At 40.5% G+C, this 19,309-nt stretch overlaps 1 protein-coding gene across 6 annotated transcripts in view; it reads left to right on the plus strand.

Annotated features, from left to right (window-relative positions):
- The first annotated feature begins 1,440 nt into the window (after positions 1 to 1,440).
- lef1 (lymphoid enhancer-binding factor 1) overlaps positions 1,441 to 19,309 on the plus strand; it is a 52,146-nt gene continuing 34,277 nt past the window's right edge. For 2 of the 6 annotated variants that reach the window (XM_088075944.1, XM_088075945.1), the window contains exons 1-3: positions 1,441 to 2,528; positions 4,469 to 4,535; positions 5,682 to 5,806. In XM_088075944.1, coding sequence (XP_087932070.1) covers positions 2,328 to 2,528; positions 4,469 to 4,535; positions 5,682 to 5,806 — 393 coding nt within the window. In that variant the 5' untranslated portion in view covers positions 1,441 to 2,327. The remainder of the gene's footprint in view (positions 2,529 to 4,468; positions 4,536 to 5,681; positions 5,807 to 19,309) is intronic. The other 4 variants (XM_088075943.1, XM_088075947.1, XM_088075946.1 and 1 more) reach the window with 3 other exon arrangements.

A 19,309-nucleotide genomic window follows, 5' to 3' on the forward strand; every position in this document is an offset into this window, starting at 1 on the left:
AATGTTGGCCCGGCTCCACACTCGGACCAAATTTAGTCATACAAAGGCGAGGGAGAGCGAGGAGGAGGGAGGGAGGGTGGTGGTGCTAGTGGTGGTGGTGGGGGAAACCGGGCGGGGGGAGTTGGGGATGAAAGAGCCAGCCGCCGCAAGATCAAAGGCAGCCGCGGCTCCGCCCCGCTAACCCCACCTCCGCGCTTTATAAAGATCTGCCTCCCCATCCCAACTTTGATTCTCACGCAATCTCTCACTGCTCAGACAGACACAGAAAACACGCCACTTCTGCTGCCTTTTTTTTTGTTTATTTCCTTTTTTCTTATATTTTCTTGTGAAATATTTGAGCCTCAAATACTCTTCTTTCCTTTTAATCATCTTTCCATGTGTACATTGCTTGATATTTGCACATTTCTTACTCTTAATTAATGACACGATTTATAATTTTTGTGTATCTGCGAGCGTGTGTGCGCGTATTTTTTCAATAATTGTGGAAAACAGTAAACCTAGTCCTCTTGTGATCCCAAAACTGGGCTTTATTATTGTGAGTGTATTAATGAATGCAAATAATATCTGGTCAAATTTGTCATCTTTTCATTTAGAAAGTAAATCCATTCTTTTTGTTTGTTTAATAAGATCCCCATTTGCAGCAGCATTTTTTTCTGGGGTGAACTCAGTAAGGCCTACATGTTTACAGTACAAAAATACACATTCATACTTCACAACACAATACACTAACATAACATATCAATACACATCTACTATAAATAAGACAAATAAATGGTCGTATGAGACTTTAAAAAATTAGGGGGCAAAAGTTCTGGGAGCCCTGGCCTGTTTCAAGTTATTTAACTAGACCATTATCCCCAATCACATTTTGTTATCTTGCCTCTGAGGCCAACAAAATTAATAGGCTATAATATTATTTTATTAAATAAAAATAGTATACATTTCATATTTGAACATATTGTCATAAAACATCAACAGCACTGGGAAACCACAAACATGCTCTTGATATTGCTAATACAAAGCAATTTAAAGAGACGTAAAAATAAACAAACAAAAAAAAAACAGACACACACCCCTGTTTTTCCCAGATGTTGCCAAATAGCCTAAATACAAAAATAAATCCATACAACAAATTTATATGTTGATGGAAATGTGTAGCCACATGCTTTTTACACATGGAACCAGCCCTTAATGTGTGTTTTTTCTTCTAATTGCATTTCTACAAAAATAACAGTATTGCCAATTCTTGCGTTTAGATTAAATTCCACCCAAACTAGGTTAAACTCGACCTGTTTTCTATTTTCAATTATTTTTATTTGTCCTGGTTGTTTTAACTCATCACACACAGCGCGTGCCTCGCCGCTTCCTTCTCTTCTTTCTCTTCTCCTGTCTGCCCATTTGTTGTTCTCTGTGTATAAATCTCTCTCTCAGGAGGAGTGTCAATCGGTGCGGTGTCAATCAGAGCCTCGGCTTCCCTTTCATCTCTCCTTCCTCCCAATGACTGAAGAGAGAGAAAGAGGAGGAGGAGGAGGGCGCACGGCTACATTACTAACACACACATACACACACTGGTTACATTACACTGTGGAAGCAGTGCGGGAGCAGTGGGAAGTCGATGTTTTTTTCCAGTCTTTTTCTGATTGTTTTATGACTTTTTTGCTTTTATCCCTCCTGCGTTGAGGATGTATTTGAAGCATGAAAGCAGCGTCGCTTGTTGTCCTCGCTAAGTGTTAAAACTGCACATCCCTCAGTTACCTTTTCACCTCCACACGGTGTTTTGGTTTTTTTTAGCCTACTTTTTTCTCACTCCACACTTTCAAGGAGCTTCTTCACTGGACCACCGAGGAAATAAACTCACTTTTTTTTAAATGCACTTTTTAAGTCATTTTTTTACTGGACCGTATCCGTCGTCATTTCGTGTGTGTGTGTATTGAGTGAAAAAATAGTGATGAGATTTTAACTCGTGGTTTGTCTTCCTTTTTTTATTTTTTCCCTCATGACATTGAGGCGTGCACCGGACTCTCAATCTGAGACTTTAAGTTTTTCGGCTCTTTTTTAGTTTTAAGCACTCGTGGTGAAAAAAAGGACGCCGAAAGCAGCCACACTCCTCCTGTTGCTTCACTAAAAACACACCGGCAGCGTGTTTGCACGCCGCTTCCTCTCCGAGTGACTCCCGGTCGACGCTCCGGTTAAAGAGGGGGACGTTCACTCGGTTTCGGGGGGATTTTAGTGGGAGTTTTCCCCCTCCTGTAGTTTCGGACACTGCTGGCGTGTGTGTGTCGGCTTCCCAATTTCTTGGTGAAACAACAAACAAAATAAAAAAAAAAATGCCACAGTTATCAGGCGGCGGCGGAGACCCGGAGCTGTGCGCCACAGACGAAATGATCCCGTTCAAAGACGAAGGAGACCCGCATAAGGAGCAGATCTTCGCCGAGCTCAGCCACTCGGAGGAAGAGGGAGACCTGGCAGACATCAAGTCATCTCTGGTCAACGAGTCAGAGAGCAGCCCCAACAGCAACAGCCACGATGTGAGTAACTGTGTGTAGACCGATGTAGTGAATGATGAGGAAGAAGGTGGGTATCAACTCTGAACTCCATCACAGCCTGCATCAAGCCTGGGAACAAACTTGTTTTTATCCTTTTAATTCTTAAAGCACCTGGTTTTCATTTAAGCTTTTGGCATTTTTTTCTAATGACTCTGGGTTTGTCTGAATCATCTGGCAGCACAGAATAAAAGGGGTGCTTCAAAGAGCAAATTGACAATATAGGCCTTAAATAATTTTCTCCTGCAGAGCCCATCCGTTCTATAGTGCATGTGAAGCATTTTTATCATAAAATGTACAGTGCTGAGTTCAGGTGCATTTATAGCTTCTTTTGCACTTTGTATTTTATATTATATTTTAAAAAATAATGGCTTTAATGATGCCACCGCAGTCTGCAGACTCAGGTGCACCAGCTTCACCTCCAGAAACCTCCTCTATATGTTACATATTCAGCACCAAATCGTTTTATTTTTGAAGACATTACAGGCCTAAATTGACATTTAAACTTGTCTGCGGCAGCTATAGTTCATTAATTTGTCATGACATTTGGGGAAAATAAACACAGAATATTTTTAGATGTTAGAATTGGGCCTTGTGTGCTTGCTGTGATAAGTAGGCTAATAGCTGTGTTTGCAGGCGTACACTTAACCTTCAGCAGCTGTAAACACCAGCACATGTATCTGTTTAGCACACGTGTTCTAAAATGTATTGACAAATAGTGTGATTAATTTATTTTGAATGTCAAAACTTTTAAATTAACAAAAAGACAACAATTATTTTTTCATCCGGTTGTTTCTCATATTTCATTTTTTGTTCAACTAATGGTGCCCAAAAATTATTTTTAATGCTTTTGTGTTTAGAAAATATTAAACACATTTACAGCTGCATTTGGTTTTACTAGCCCTTACTAATCATGTTTAAAGGAGAGGTAAATCAGAATAAATGTACCATGTATGTAAATGTATAAATAATCTCAATGGAAGAATTATGAATTATGGATTTCTAAAGTTTCTATGATTATTACTCTCGCGTTATATTCCGTACTTGCAAGTTGTTGTTTTATGATCATACATAAAGACAGGGAGTAGTCATGAAACAGCACAGTCAAAATGTATTTTTTCCTGCATCCGTGTACCCGTGCACCAACCTCAGGATGCAGGCTGCAGCTTCCCCCCATCACAAAGTTACTCGGCTGTTTTTGTCATTAACCGCAGTGTTAATGAAATTTTCGCCACATCCTGAACGAGACTGTACACATCCACCACCGAATATCCTGGAGACGCACGAGACAGAGGCTGAATGTTAATTAGGAATCCAGTGAAGTTCCCCTCACTCAGCTTGAAGCCATCCTGAGGGGTCTGAACTCCAAAAAGAGGTCCTCTTACCAATTCAGATTTGGAAACAGAAAGGAAATGGATGTGCGGAAAGCAGTTCATTTTTCTTTGTGAGGCAAAAACTGTCTCCACCATTTTTCCCTTCTCATCATGGGATGATTTTATTTCACTTTGCACAGACGTTTTAATTTGTAACACAAATACGCTCCATTCATTTGAATTTAGAAGAAGCCTTAAACAGAGATGAAATTGAGAGTGGACCTATAGTATTGAAAACAAGTTAATTTGTAAGCTCCTTAAGGACATGAAGCTTAATTAAGTGGTTCTTTTGAAGCTTTGATGCAGGCTGCTCCATCACCTCTCTATAGATAGAAATGTGTGTGTGTGTGTGTGTGTGTGTGTGTGTGTGCAAGCAAGCTTGCTCTGCTTTGGTGACAAGCAAAAGGGGCGGCATATGTCCCAGCAGGGTTTTGTGGGTGTTTGACCGTATCAGCATGTTTGTGTGTGTAACTGCTTTTGAAGGCCCTGCTAATTGATTCACCATCATTTCAATTTTTTTATTCTTTCTTTTTTATTTCTTTTTTTTTCCAGGCAGCTAGACAGTCCCAAATACCGCAAGATTCATATCACGAAAAACACAGAGACCATCCGGATGATGGTAAGTGACACTGCTTTGAGCAAGAGCTTGTTAATTCAGCATGCTTTATAGGACAGCCAGTGTGCCCCCCCCCACACCACACACACACACACACACACACACACACAGAAGAGATCAGTCACACTTGTGCACTGGTGGTCATTTTCTTATCAGAGCCCCTGTCTTCTGCTGCTCTCAGACAGATAATCTCAGATTCAAGTCTAGTCAGGACATGCTACACCACCATGGACCCAGCTACCTGTTACCTACCTCAAAGATGGGGGTGCGTGCAAAAACAGAGTTGCACTAAATTTTACGAATGATCAGTATGGCACATGTGGCACAAGCCTACAAGTAAAGATAATCCAGAATGTCTTTTGTTTTTTTTTACCCCAATAAACTGTTTCCCCATCAGCTCTGCGGCTGCAACATGTTGCTGCCGCTCGGGGCTCTTTGCTCTTTGGGTATTGTAGTCTGACCCCGCCGCTGCAGGTCATCATTAGGGCTTTGAGGAAGAGTGTGCCTCTTCTTTGTTCCCCTCTTTCAATCCTGAATAGGATACCCTCAAACCAAACACTGGCTTTCTTCACAACAAGATCCATGTTACCATCAGGCTATGTACCACTAACACTCCCAGCCCCCCGGCCTTATTACGCAGCGCTCATTTGAGTGGTGAGTGGCGCTGCATTGAGGCCTCTTGTATAAAGCTCTCCCCCTCTCTGAGGTCAAAGGCATAGAGGAACAGTTGGGGCGTCTCCTGTTTTGACACAGTCTGTATGTTCTTCTAATTGGTGCTAATTGGCACAGAGGGGCTCCATTGTTCCCTTGTATAATTCGACCCTCCTCTCCTAGACGGGAAGAAAGGGCACAAACAAAAGGCCGAGGCGAAATGGGGCACGGGTTAAAGCGATCGACAGTGATATCATTACAGCATTAAAATGGGCCAGCAAACTTTGTGCACAGCTTTGTCATTATTACTGGCCTGATTTATTGACTGAAACACATTAAGAACATTTGTAAGATCTGTTTGTGTTTAAAGCTCCAGTGAAAGCCGAAGAGTTTTGATGATGATAAATTAAAAAAAAAGAAAATTGAAAAAAGCCATACGTGAGCCTTTTGCAAACACACAGCAAATTGTAACTTTTTACATTTTTTTTTTTAAATCAGGAAAACTCCAGGACCTGTACAGTAAAGGCCATCCGTACCCGGGCTACCCAGGCTACATCATGATGAACAACATGAACGACTCCTACATGAACAATGGCTCCCTCTCGCCGCCCATGCCCAGAACGGTCAGTACCAACTCAGTTTGTTAACGCAGCTCATATGATGTCATGATGTGAAATGCTTGATGTAAAAACTTTTTGCTTGAGGTCGACAAAATAAAAATCAGCATCTCCTTAAGTAAAGCTGTTCAAAAATCATAATGAGCACAAAGGTGTGAGCTTTTCTTAATTTTTAGTGACAGTATATCGCTGACTATTTTAATAAGGGGTGAGAAAACCGACTCTTAAATCAATGTTGTTTTGTCAAGTGTATTTGGTATATCTTTGTTTGGTTAAGTGCAAGGTTTATGTTTTTTTATGCAGCTAGAAGTTGTTAAAACGATGCTGAGAGTGTTGGTTTGTTATGAACACACGCTTGTGAGATCTAAAACAAACATGGAGGATAATGATAGACCTGTAGAGAGTTAACTTCATGTTGCACCTGCTTGGATTAAATTGAGGTTTAGGCTCTGTGTCAGGTTTCACAGTTTAAAACACGACCTGAAGTGAGGTGATAAAAGTTGTTTGTAAACTGTGTCATAATAGCGCCAAATATTCTGATAATGTGACATAGAGCATGCAGTCTGAGAAAGAAGAAGGTGGGCAACCTGTTGCGTTATCTGTTTACAGACTCTGCTACGCTGTCTCACTTTTACAACATCCTACTCATGATCAGTTGTTTGCCATGCTTATGAAGGAAAAAAAAAGGAAAGAAATTCAATTAAAGAGTTATAGCACTTAAATAAGTGTTTAAGAAATTATAAGGTATTGTAAAATGTGCATCGCTTCCTGGCTTAATTTTGATAGGCGATTTTTAAAATTTTTATTTTAGAAAACAGGAGCAATTTTTGATTTCAGACTTCTTTTATTTGATTTATTTTTAATTTTATTTATACTTCTTTTTTTTTTAAACCTGAAATAGTTCCACTGAGATTCAAAATCTCTTTTTCAGTGGAGTCGTGGCCAAGACAGCATCATGAATTTCGCATTAAAAGAACTGATTAAAAAAAAAGTAGCAAAAAGTTACAAAAAAGACGCATAAAGATTTTCACAAACAAAAACATACTTAAAACAATCAGCCAGTTTACAACAAATAACTAAAATTAGCAGCATTCAGTAGCCAGACGATTGGTCAAAAAGTAAAAAAACCTCAATCTTGTTATGTGAACATTTGCCTATAATTCACTATTTTTCAGTCATTGTAGTTTGAATACTTAATAGTTTTGACTAGGGCTGCAACTAACCATTATTTTCATTGTGATAAATTTGTTGATTATTTTCTCGATTTATTGATTAGTTATTTGGCCCATAAAATGTCAGAAAATGCTGAAAAATGTCGATCAGTGTTTCCTTAAGCCCAAGATGATGCACTCAAATGGTTTGTTTTATCCACACTTAAACCTAAGAAATTCAGTTAGTCATAGAAGAGTAAAGAAACCAGAACATATTTGCATTTAAGAAGCTGGAATCAGAGAATCTCTACTTTTTGGTCCTTAAACTTTCTCAAACCGATTAATCAAATATTTGTTAACTAATTCAATGTTGATGACTTATCAATACTGTGGTTTGGACTGTTGGTTAGACAATAACAATTTTGAGATGCGTGTTGTAACTTCTTACATGTCCTTGTTAATTTTTTGAAAATTTGAGAGACCAAACAATTAATTTATTAATCAGGTTACACTGACAAAGATATAGTCCTTAGTTGCAGTCCAACATTATATTAAAAAAGATTAACAGCCAATATAGGACTGTTTTCATGGCCTCCCTTTTAGATAAAAGTAGAATGTTTTTAAGCTCTTGGGTCAAAATGCACTCAGCATAATATATTATTAAATAAACTTTTAATTTTAATACATCAGGTGCTTTAAATTCAGTAACATATTTCGTTTGGAAGATCAAGTTTTAATGAGAAAACCATTCCTGTAAAACTCAGAAATTATGAAGTTACATCACCTTTGACCTGAAATTATGAAATGTGGATTAAAATTAATGGATTTAAAAAAAAATAAAAGACAGCATTTCAGGTAAGATCACATTTCTCGACTTAAAAATTTAATACATCTATGAAATAAACCAAAAAAATATTCCCCTCTGATGTTCAGAAGGTTTGTGTTGTTGTTCTGTATCTTTATAAAATATTGACTCTTATGTACCATCATTGTTGACACCAATAACATATGTGATGTGACCCCTGGAAATCAAATGCCTGCTGTCCCAGAAGATTAACATGAGAGATACAGTATTTCTCATCTTGTTAAAATCTTAAGTGATACATGTCTGCATGACCCAAGTAAGCCCTCTAATTAGCCCAGCATGACTGAGGAGGCCTAAAGGCAACGTCACATCTCCGAGGCTGCCCTGCAGAGGAGGTTATAGTACCGTCCGGGGGTGGCGTGTGCCGTTGCAGATTTCGTCCCTGTAATGGTATTAATTTCAGGCCAGCTGCAGGTCTCTCACTGGCGGCTTCCTGTGTCTGTCCCGTTTGCAAATTTCTCCTCTCAAGACAGACATAAAGCACAGGGCACACCAGCAGCTGTCCACTCTAATCCTGTTTTGTCCACGTCTCTGTATCACACTTGGGGAGACAAACCAGCCTTAGTCTGGCTATGGTTTGGTGTCTCCATACAGGAAACACTCACACAAGCCCTGGGTTGTTTGTGCTTTTGCAGTGCATACACGTTAGTTTCATCAGGGTAAAGTTGTGAAATGTGAGCTCTGCGTTATTATAAGAATCGTCTTTCAGAGGCAGATGTGATTGTCGGGGGCAGATGCCACATGCTGTGTGTAAAGGAACTTCATTCACACGCAACTCTATCACGGGATGATGTTAAAATTGCATTGCTTCCCCTCTGCCAAAGTTGCAGAGGGTGAAAGTATGTGACATTGTGGAGAAAACGTGATTACCTCATGATTTGCCCTCTCCAGATTACAAATAGAGTGGTTTATGAAATGTGGAGAATGATGCTTTCCAAATTCTTTTTTTATGGCTTGTTTTCTGGTCAATTTTATCGATTACTGCATCTCACGCCCTGAAAAATTCGTAGAGGGTCTGTATGGAGACCAGCTGACTGTATGAGAGGAAATTACCCCTCACTGCAGATGAATTAGGCCAGGCAGTTAGGCAGCGTACTCGCTGCCAAAACTTTTAAAGCCCCGCTTTCATTTCATTTACCATGGCTGCTTTTTTTTTTTTTTCACCCAATTTTCCCCCTCACCCTGTCTTCAATAAAACGGTAGTCATTTTATATACGTTTCTCTCACTTATCCAATAAAAAGAGCCAAGGCTTGGTGGAAGGATCACGGAACATGAGTCCTCTGGCTTTCTCACTAATGTCAGCTTGCTGCCTCTGCTGCCGGCCACCGCAGCCACAGTATCTGCAGGCCTGGGATCGGTTTTCACCGAGATCAAAGGCACATTCTCCCTTTCATTCTCTTCCATCCCCAGCCCCACTGCCGCCCCCCAATCCCAGTAGTTTAGATTGATTTCCATTGACCATGACATTCCTGCACATGCCGTCCAGTCATGATGGAGCTGTTGGGAGTAGCTGATTGTCAGCAGATTTTAGGGCTTCGAGCTTGAGAGGTCGCCTCCACCACAAGAGCTGAGATTTTGGTGTCAAGATGCCTAATGGTGTTCAGTTGCATATACATGTTGACCACTTCAGAGTTTTGGCGCCGTGTTATGAATACCCTCATGTTTACGTAAACCTATAGCTGTTTTAGGATGTGGAGTCTGCAGGGTATCCTGAGCAAAAAAGTGAAGTGAGTGGAGAGTTCATCATCATGTGAGTGTAATCCTCTTGGAAGTAGCAAAAAAAGGGCATTGTGTTTGTTTATAGATGATGCTTGGGACTGGTGCCCAAGTAACGTCTTGTTTTAATAAGGTCAAATCAGGAAGTCGGCTGGTATATTATATATATTACATTATTTATCCCAGTTATAGTCAAATTGGAGGTTTAGTCATTTTATTATTTGTGATCTTTTCTATCATCTCACCTCACTGCCACACATATGTTAATATTAGCTCAGGGAGCATCTGTTTTTTTCATACCTTCATATCCTTGTGACATTTTATCGGGGTATTTGGTATATGACTGTATTTAAGTTGAATTTAAGTTGGTATAGAAGTCATTGTAGCATGTATGTCATATTCTAGCCTAGGATGCCCCCTTTTTATTATAGGAAATTAGCCTACTTAAAGTTTTGCTGGGTTTAAATAATTCTAGTTTACAGAATAATGAATAGATGGGAAATAGGTGTCCTTCTTGCTGGAGGACCTCCAGTGGGCTGAACGGATATGATTTGTTGAATAAAATCACTTGGCTAATAAACTGCTTTTGTCACAGGATGAAGTCATCTTATAATAAGGTAATATGTGACTTACAAACAGGGGCAGAGGCATTTTCCTTTTTTACAAGTCCTGTGACGTTATCCCACGACTATTCCTGTTCCACCAGTGGAAACTGACCTCTAGTGGTGCATGCTGTGCACTGCAATACATCGCCACAATACAGCATATATGTATCAATTTAATGAAAATAGGATTGTATTTTTGATCGTATTAGAAATAATACCTTCAGGATTTCTAATGGCCCTGGTATACTGCAATACATTGACCGCGTCCAAGTCAATATATTTGTCTTCAAAAAATCTAATTCTCCTGAATATATCTAGCTATGTGTTAGGTTTTGGTTATTTAGCCTGATTAATGAAACTGGTTTTCTTATTTAAATAATGTTTAAGTTATTGTAAAACAATTAAACAATAATCAGATTATTAGGCACACTGATTAATTTGTCTGCCGCCTCGATCATGGCATTTTGAGATGTATCAGATAATATGAAGAGACTGGCGTACATTTATTGATTCTGTTTGTTGTAACTTTTGGTTTGTAAAAACACTAAAGACTATGATGACAGGGAAGGGTTGTTTTCTATCTGGCCTCTGTGTCTTTATGTTGACAAATGAAAGATGCTTTTATGATTTTGGTCAGAATTATCATAGCACTACACAATGGTACTGATGAGAATGGTTGCCAAGTATAAATCTTCAAAGTATTTAGGATGTCATCACTCCAGGTTTGATGTGTGGAAGAAGAGAAGTTCACTGCTTTGAGGCATTTTTTGTCTTATCTTTTAAATAAGTGGTCCTTCAGCGTTTTAGACTCAAGTGAGGATTTGAAAACGGCAACTTCTAAATAAAGATCAACATGTAAGTGATGGACAGTACATATTTTTAAATGACCTGAAATCTATTCTCAGATTATGTTGCTGTTGCCCCCCTTTGTTAAAAATACACCATAATTCTTGTTTAACCCTTTAGAACCTGAGCAAATTGGCTTGATGTCTTTTAAAAACATAGGTAAAAAGGCAATGAGCAGATAAGGAAGAAATGACCCAAAAACTAGTAAAAAAATATTTTAAAAAGTACATGAAAAATAGCAAACAAAGACAAATAAAAGGAACAGACAAAAAACAAAAACCTAAGGAAATAAACTGGGAAAAAATAAACTGTTTAAAAATAATAATAATTCTGTAAAATGTTTTTAAATATATAATTATGAATTTGTTTTTTTGGACATTTTCCCCAAATTTCTTTAAAAATAATTGTTCTAATCTACTAATTTCTTGCAATTTGCAGAACAGTTCTTTTATAAGATTTTGAAGGTTTAAATACTTGTGAAGGTGTCTGAATGTAGCACAAGTAAAGTGATATCAATCCAGGTTTCAAAGAGTTAATGTGCTACCCTGTGGGTTAAACAAAACCCTAAAACCTCCTGAGCTCATGACATGCTTCTGAAACCGTTTGAATGAACTCATAAATGCAAGGTTGACAAGATAAAGACAAAACTGCGTGCTCCTGGTTCTGAAATGTTGATATTGCAGAGAGAGTTTTTCACCTGACTGTGAAGATATGTTGGTGATCTCCAGCTGTGTTGGAACAGTCTCATGGTCTTGAGCAACAGCTTGAGGAGAGGAGCGGATTGAATCGCTGATTTTTTTTATTTTTTTTTTTAAGCTGAGTTTTTCTGCCGTGGTGGGGGGAGTTAAGAGAGCTCCCTCTCTCCTTTTGCCCGTGCACTCTTTTTTCCCTTTGGACCCTCAATTGCAGATCCTCATGGCGAGAAAGAGGGGGTGTGGAGGGGGTGCAGCGCTGTACTTTCCTTTGATGTAGTGGGAACGTGACGGATCTGCTAGCCAGTGTCTCGCAGCGTGGAATCACTAACCCAGGCTTACCTAACGGGATTTGGTAGGACCGCTCTGGTGTCCCTCAGTGCCATGTGTGTCCTGAGCTCATGCCCCCAGCACTACCGTGGAAGATCCCTGTTAAAGAGAACACTACATTTACCAGCAGCCTTCCATGTCCACACATAATGTTCTAGATGGCAGCTTATGGCACCTTGTGTAGTTTTTTTTTAAGTCTCACTATAGGGTGAACATACCGTGTGAAGTTTACCTGAGCTGAATGCAGCATTTTGCCTGTAAGGAGCTGGACTCCATATGATCATCCAACTATGAGCTCATTTTTCTATAAGTAGTATTTAGTGCAATACTGTCATCAGTCTAAAAATAATAGCAACTGTAAAGAGACAGAAGCATAGTTGCCTGTATATACCAAATCAGTACATATCAAAGAGTTACGCTGACGTCGATGTCATCTGCTGTGCAGCTCTAACAAACGGCGAAACGTGTGTGTACAAATGAAGGACAGCAGCAGGGACCTCACACAGAAGAAACACTTGGCGTCTCAGGCTCTTTGTAGTGCTGCCGGGTCGCGGTGTTTTATAAACAGAACCATTAACGCCAAGGTTTCTTCTCGTCCTCCGCTGTATGGTGATGCTGGTTGACACATTTACTCCATATGCACGGTGCTAATGACGCCATGTGGTTGCAATCACCTTATCAGTGTGTTTCATCTGGTTAAATCGAGCTCAGCAGAGTGATTGTCTTCCAGGACCAAGAGATATGTATTGTTGTTTAAGATGGGAACCAAAAGTAAGATGATCATGGGTAAAGTTTCTGGTTGATTAATTTTTTTGTTGTGTGAGGGCATGCTGATTGAGGTTAGTGAAAAAATAAATAGTTTTTTTAAAATATGTTTATACTCTTAAAGGAGCAATGTGTAGGAATTAATGGCATCTGGCTTTGAGGATTGCAACCAAATGAAACTTTTTCCATGTGCCAAGCGTTAAACTCTCTCTTAAAATTCCTTCAGTGTTCATTGTTCGGGTAGTTTTTACTGGAAGCCAAATTATTCGCAGAGGTCTCTTCCTTTCAGAAATAAGCGACTTTAACCAGTGAAAACATTGAATAAAACGGTTTCAAGTTACAAATCGGTGTTTCTACGACGCTGTTTGTTTTGTCATAGATGAGCCACTGGTCGAGCACTTCTGAATGTGCGCTCACCTTTTTTCTCTGACTACGTAAGATCCAGATATTCAGGAGGTTTTTACTAGGCGCTGAATTATCCGTGGAGCTCTCTTCCTCTTTAGAACCAACTGACTCGATGTTTCAAATTGGTAAAAACACTGAATAAAACAATGTAGTGTGAAAAATCAGTGTTTTTGCTATGCTGCTTAGCTTGTTGCCACAGGGCTGCAAACTACAGTGGACATCACAGAAATGCAAATGGCTTTATTTAGAGACAGTGTTGGATTTGTCCATTCTGGGCTACTGTAGAAACATGGCAGACTCTGTAGACAAGGAACAGCTCCTTTTGTAGATATAAGCAGCTCTTTTTAAGGTTACTAGAACAATTCTTAATTTCTAGTGGTTATACACCAAAGAAAACATACCATTTTGTATTCCATTTCTGATGGTATATCCCCTTACATCCAACACACTGGACCTTGATTTGATAAAAAAAAAACACAAAGCTGTGTTTTTACTTGTGTTATTATCTGTGTTATTCCAACACATCAAAATGCACATGCCAATTGTAAGGCAATGTATTGCCTGTTTTTTGCCATTTTTAAAATAAGTGATGCAGATGAAAGACGTAAATTAAAATCATTAAGTGTTGAAAATGTGTGTTTCTATATGTGTGTGCGAGAAAAGCAATCGGGTGTGTCATGGTTGGGAGCGTGACATGCAGGCGCACACTTAACCCCAGTCGATGTTTATTTTGGGCATGTGTTACGGCTCAAAGTGAAGCACTCATAGATGATGACACTTTTCTTCGCTCCCCGTCCTCTTACTGAATTGGATGAAGCTTAACCAATCAAGCGGTGCAGCCTGGAGCCAGCCAGTCAGGCTTCTGCGGACGGGCCGCCGCACAAGCCCCACAACACCTGCTCAGGGGACTTCACTCTTCACCAGCAGCCTGCCGCTGATCTCCTGGGGTCAGTGGAGGGCCTCGCCAAGGTTGTCCCTCATTCCCAGTTCTGTTTGAATGGCCTGGGTGTGGACTTCCTGTAAGGGTGGATCAGAAATGGATACTAGAGGGCGGTGTTAAGAGTGTTTTTGTCAATTTGTTGCGCAAGTGACGTAACTGTTGGTGATGTTATGACTGTGTTGGTTAAATGGGACACTGGGTAAAGTGGTTTTCTCTCGGCAAAGATGTTATGTGGGCTTCAGAACTATTTTTAGTGGTTTGTTATATACGTTTACAGCACAAGCTTGATTGGCCTGGGTCAGCCTTAAAGCTGTGATTGAAGCTTGACATGGTCCCTCAAAGCTGATCTCAGAGCCTCAGCGATGAGTAAAAACATGAATGGCTTTATTGACTTCGTCCTGACACCTTGTAGGTCTATATAGAGGCGAGCAGTGTTCCAGCTAGTAAACTGCAGCAAGGGGAACAATAGGACCACAGGAGTGAAACATGGGTGCAAATCCTGCCGGCTGTGTTCAGACTTCAGAGGAACTCAAACAGCCCTCACTTTGTCCAGCTAAGAAATAGAGCTGTGATCAATAGCTGCTCTGTTTTGTATGAAGTTGGTCAGTCTCTGGCGCGCTCTTTCCCTCCCTCCTTTTCTCTTTGCTGTTTCATATTTTTCAGAAGCTCATTATTTCTTTCTGCTGTGGGTGTGAGTGCTAAAGAGGCTCACATGCAATGTGTATCTGACAGCGCTGAAATATTAATGGTCCCCAGTGTAGGAGGTTGGTATAGGGCCTGCATAGTTACAGTACAAAGGGTGCCTTCTCGCCACCAGGCTTTATTAGCAGAGCTGTTAAATGAATGGATGGATGTAGCTTTCTTCCTGCCTCCTTTTGTGTTTTTGCGCTAAACACCGGACCACTTTCTTTCCGTCTTAACAATTTCCAACTACACCAAACGTGTCTTCACACACACAAACATGCGTGCATGAGTGTAAGAGCTACACTGTTGAGCTTTTCTGTGGGAGGACAAAGAGGAGGGCTTTGCTATCAGTTCATTTTGTGTGGTCTCAGCCATAAAAAACACGCTGTTCTTTGACTGTGAAAAAAAAGCCTGTCTTTAATTTTTGGGAAACCCATAAAAGTTTGTCGCTCCTTTCATATCGGCTGCACAATTGAAAACAAATGCTACATTCTCCCCTCCTCTCCTTTGAACTGGCCAATTATGGAGTTGTGAAAATAAAAATCAGTCTGTAGATCTCTTTACCCCCCTCTCTTTTCTTTCCTTCCCTCTCTTCCCCCTTCTCTCTCTTTCTTCCTCAGTCACTTTCTTTTTTTCCTCCCCCCTTGTTTTTGAAGAAACCGAGGGGGGATCACTGATGTCAAAGTCAAAACCAAGAGCATTAAGAAAACTGGCGAAATGCAATACAGCTGCAATCCGACATGACGCTAGAAAATAGGGCTGAGGAGCAGAAAGCCTCTCTCCCGTATTCCCAGGGCGCGCAACTGCTCCCGGCCTTGGCTTTGATCTCTTCAAAGCCTCCTGCCTCCTACTAGATGGAGAGTCTTGGCTGCCGCTCGTGAGCGCTGGAGAGAGGCAGGGAGGGAGGTGGGGGGGGTGTTTTTTGGGGGGGAGCCGTCGTCTTTTCCTTTCCAGGGCTGAAATCAATCACGGTGCCGAGGCAATTATGTGTAATTCAACCCCAGCCAGATTAGTGACTCTTGTTACCTGAGCGACCGGAGCTCTGTAATCTGTGAGACACACCGGCCTCACCAGCAAAGGAGTAGCCAGGAACAGGCGAGGGCACTTGAGGGAACCGAGGGGAGAGGGAGAGGTGCTGAAAAGCAGGCTGCCATGCTGCTGTCCAGCAGAGCAGAAAATCAGAGTACAATGGAGTGATTACACTTGCAGATGTAGCCATATTTATGACGAGGCGGATAGAGCGAGCAGAAAGAATGACGAGCGCTGATTGCCATGGAGCTTCCTAGTTAGTGTGCTAACGAGCCAGGTCTCTTTTGTGTTAAAACATGTGCGTAATGTCACCTCCGCTGCGCTTCTAGTCCTCCCCACCATCCACTGCCCTGTCCCCCCCAGTGCCATATCTCTATCCCTCATGCCCTCCACAGTCGGCTCCGAAATGCAAGCTTGGCCAAGGCTCCTGCCCCAGGCGCCCAATTTACTATGGCTGGAGAAAAACTCAGTGGCCCCAAGTCACAGAGGAAAACAGCAGAGCTGAATGCTGCTCTTTCCCTGCTGCTGCAGTTCGTCTGATCTGTGCAACTGTTTCAGTGTCTTAACACGCAGCAGTGTAACAGTTTACACCCTTCTGCTTTTTTATGTGGCTTACTGAGGAGATTTATCCCAATTATGTTTGCTCCTAGTTTAGGCAAATCTAGAACATGGTAGGAGTTTGATGCTCATGACTAATACCACCTAGCGTACGTTATGCGATTATTTATTTGTATGACTTTTTAAGCTTCTGATATTTTCATTTGGAGGTTTTAGAGACAATTAATTGGAGGTTGGGTAGGGGGCAGAGGAGAAATTGACATTATTGGTGTTTAATTGGAAATATATGATTGCCTTGGCTTTGAATCTTCCCCTGCGCCCTGTAAGGGCTGATGTCACAGGGATGAGAACAAGGCTTTGTTTTTTTCGTCAGCAGTCACTTGATGCAGGATGATGAAACCCACAAAGATATCTAGCAAGAATGTGTTTGTTCATCTGATGAGCTCGCCTTGTGCTCCATGTTTCTTTTGATCATTGAACTGCTCGCTTGGTGATTGAAGGCACTTATTTTCCTCGCGGGATGTACACAATGAATAAATTAGATATACCGTCCTGTTATAATAGAACATAGTTGATCAGGACCTTGATGTCTGCGATAGTTTTAACAAGGCAAGCTGACAGGGAAGTGGAGCTGACTCTAAAAATATAAAGGTCACGCTGAATGGATTATGTGGCATCAATGGAGCCACCGTCCAGCTCAGCAGGAGCCCTTAAATCCACTAGCAGCCATAACCCCTCAGCTCAGGGGCCAGGTGACGCTTTTCATGTCCTCCAATGGAGAGACATCACAGAGGCATCCTCCACTTTGAGCTGCCCGTCATCAAACAATGCATCAAAACATCAAATCAATTCACCCCCACTGTATCTATCTTTTGAGATGAAAGATGGGGAAATGGAAGTGCCCACTGCGCCCCCGCACAAATCTGCATTTACATTTCTCACACTGCTAACACCCACACTCACTCTATACTGAAGCAGTGATATGGTAGAAAGGTTGTGCTCAACTTTTATTTGAAAAGTTCAACCGTAGAGACCTGGCCCTTTAAGTGGGTTCACCTTATGAAAGGTCAGAAACCAACAGCAAACCTATGGGCTGAAAAATTAAGTCAAAGCAGAAATGCAGAAAAAACTGCAGTTCCTTGAATGGCCACTTGAGGCTAGCTCTCAAAGCAAATCAGTCACCATAGACCCCCATGATAAAATGCCCAACTTAACAGCAGAAATAAACACGTTCACAGCTTGGTACAAAAATCAGTTTGGTTTCAATAGCTATTTTCGCTCTTCATGAGAACTTTATGGGCACTGAGTTTTTATATCACTCACCAGTTTATACTTTATTAGGGCATTAAGATACGCATATTTAAGGGCAGGTTTGCTTTTAATAACAAGCTGTCTGCATGCGTCACCACTGTCTGAGTCAGATCCAACTCTTGCTTCTCCACAGCTCCATGTCCTTGTGCATATAGCCTACCCTTACTGTGGTGGATATTTGTACCTCAAACTGTTCTTTATAAATCCTACTTCCCATGATCGCAAAAATGTGGGAGCATGATACACAGCTTGACATACACAACTTTTACATAGGGCTGGATATGGGGAAAATCAAATATGTCATTATTTATGACCAGGTTTTACTATTCAGTAATGTGGATATAATGACTAAGTGAATAAAGGCACATGATAGAAAAGCTAAAACAGTCCGAGTTCAGAAAATTGCATCAATTACTGTTATGCATCCTTCAAAACCAGGAAAACACAACACTTGCAATGTTACTATCCAAAATTTAAGACAGTATCTCATATCACGATATCGATATAACAATAATTTAATTGAATTTTACAAAGGCTTGATTTGGTTCGTTAAGATTTCAAGTTACCGGTAATGACATTAGAGTAATACATTTATTGTAGCCACAAATTGTGGCATTTCGTTTTTGTATGCTCTAATACATGTTGCTCCTTGGATTAGATTTGGGGACAGGTGTTATTTTGACAGTAGCTGGAATTGACTGTTAAAATATTAAACATGACATATTTGCATTGCTTGTTTTATCCAACCAAAAAAGACAAACAAAATTAAGTTTTTGATCACATATAAAGAAGAAAGACATTCTATTCTCACATTTGAATACATTTGCTCAAAAAATGACTGAATCAATTATTCAAGTAGTTGCAAATTAATTTTCAGTTGATCAACTCATTGTTTCAATTCTACAAAATGACACCTACACATAAAACTTTGCTCAGAGAATTAAAAAATGTCACAACACAGACATGTTACAGCTCATTCAATCTGATATTGCTTTCTTGGTAGAAGAATGAGATTATGTTAAAACACATGAGCAGTTCACTATGAATAAATCAATCTGAATTACAACCATGGAGTGTTCATTGTATACCTTGTCATTCAGATTTGTGGCATCAGGTGCACGAGTGTGCCCTGTAATGTTGCTGTAACCATATGCCCTGAGCCTACGGAGCCCCTTTTGTGCTCCAGAAATTCACTATTACCATTTCTTTAGAGGTATCAAGGGATAAGCAGACGTTGTCCGTTGCCATGTTGTACATGGTCATTGTTTTGTTTGTATTAAAGCCCACAAAAACCCTGCCACAGAGCTAATTGATGGGGCGGGGTTTTCGTGTGACCGTTCAGATCCTTGGAGAGGTTCTTGAAGTGTTCCCTGCTTCTGTAGGGATGGAGAAAAGCCATTTGTTCGTAGGGGATCAGATTTGAATAGCTTTGTGCTTCTCATTCAGATCTTTACAGGGGCGTGTGCGCCTGGCTGGAAAGAAACCCTAAAATGTGTGGTTTGATTAATGACTAATTCCAGGCTGAAAGGCAGTTGTTGGTAGTCTTTACCAGTTAATCCCTTAAAACGTGGAATCACACCCAAACAGTGGGCTGCTGGTATTGTTGTACGG

This window comes from Plectropomus leopardus, chromosome 3 (assembly GCF_026936395.1).
Source record: "Plectropomus leopardus strain MGB_pleo_1.0 chromosome 3, ASM2693639v1, whole genome shotgun sequence".
Classification (NCBI taxonomy): Eukaryota; Metazoa; Chordata; class Actinopteri; order Perciformes; family Serranidae; genus Plectropomus; species Plectropomus leopardus.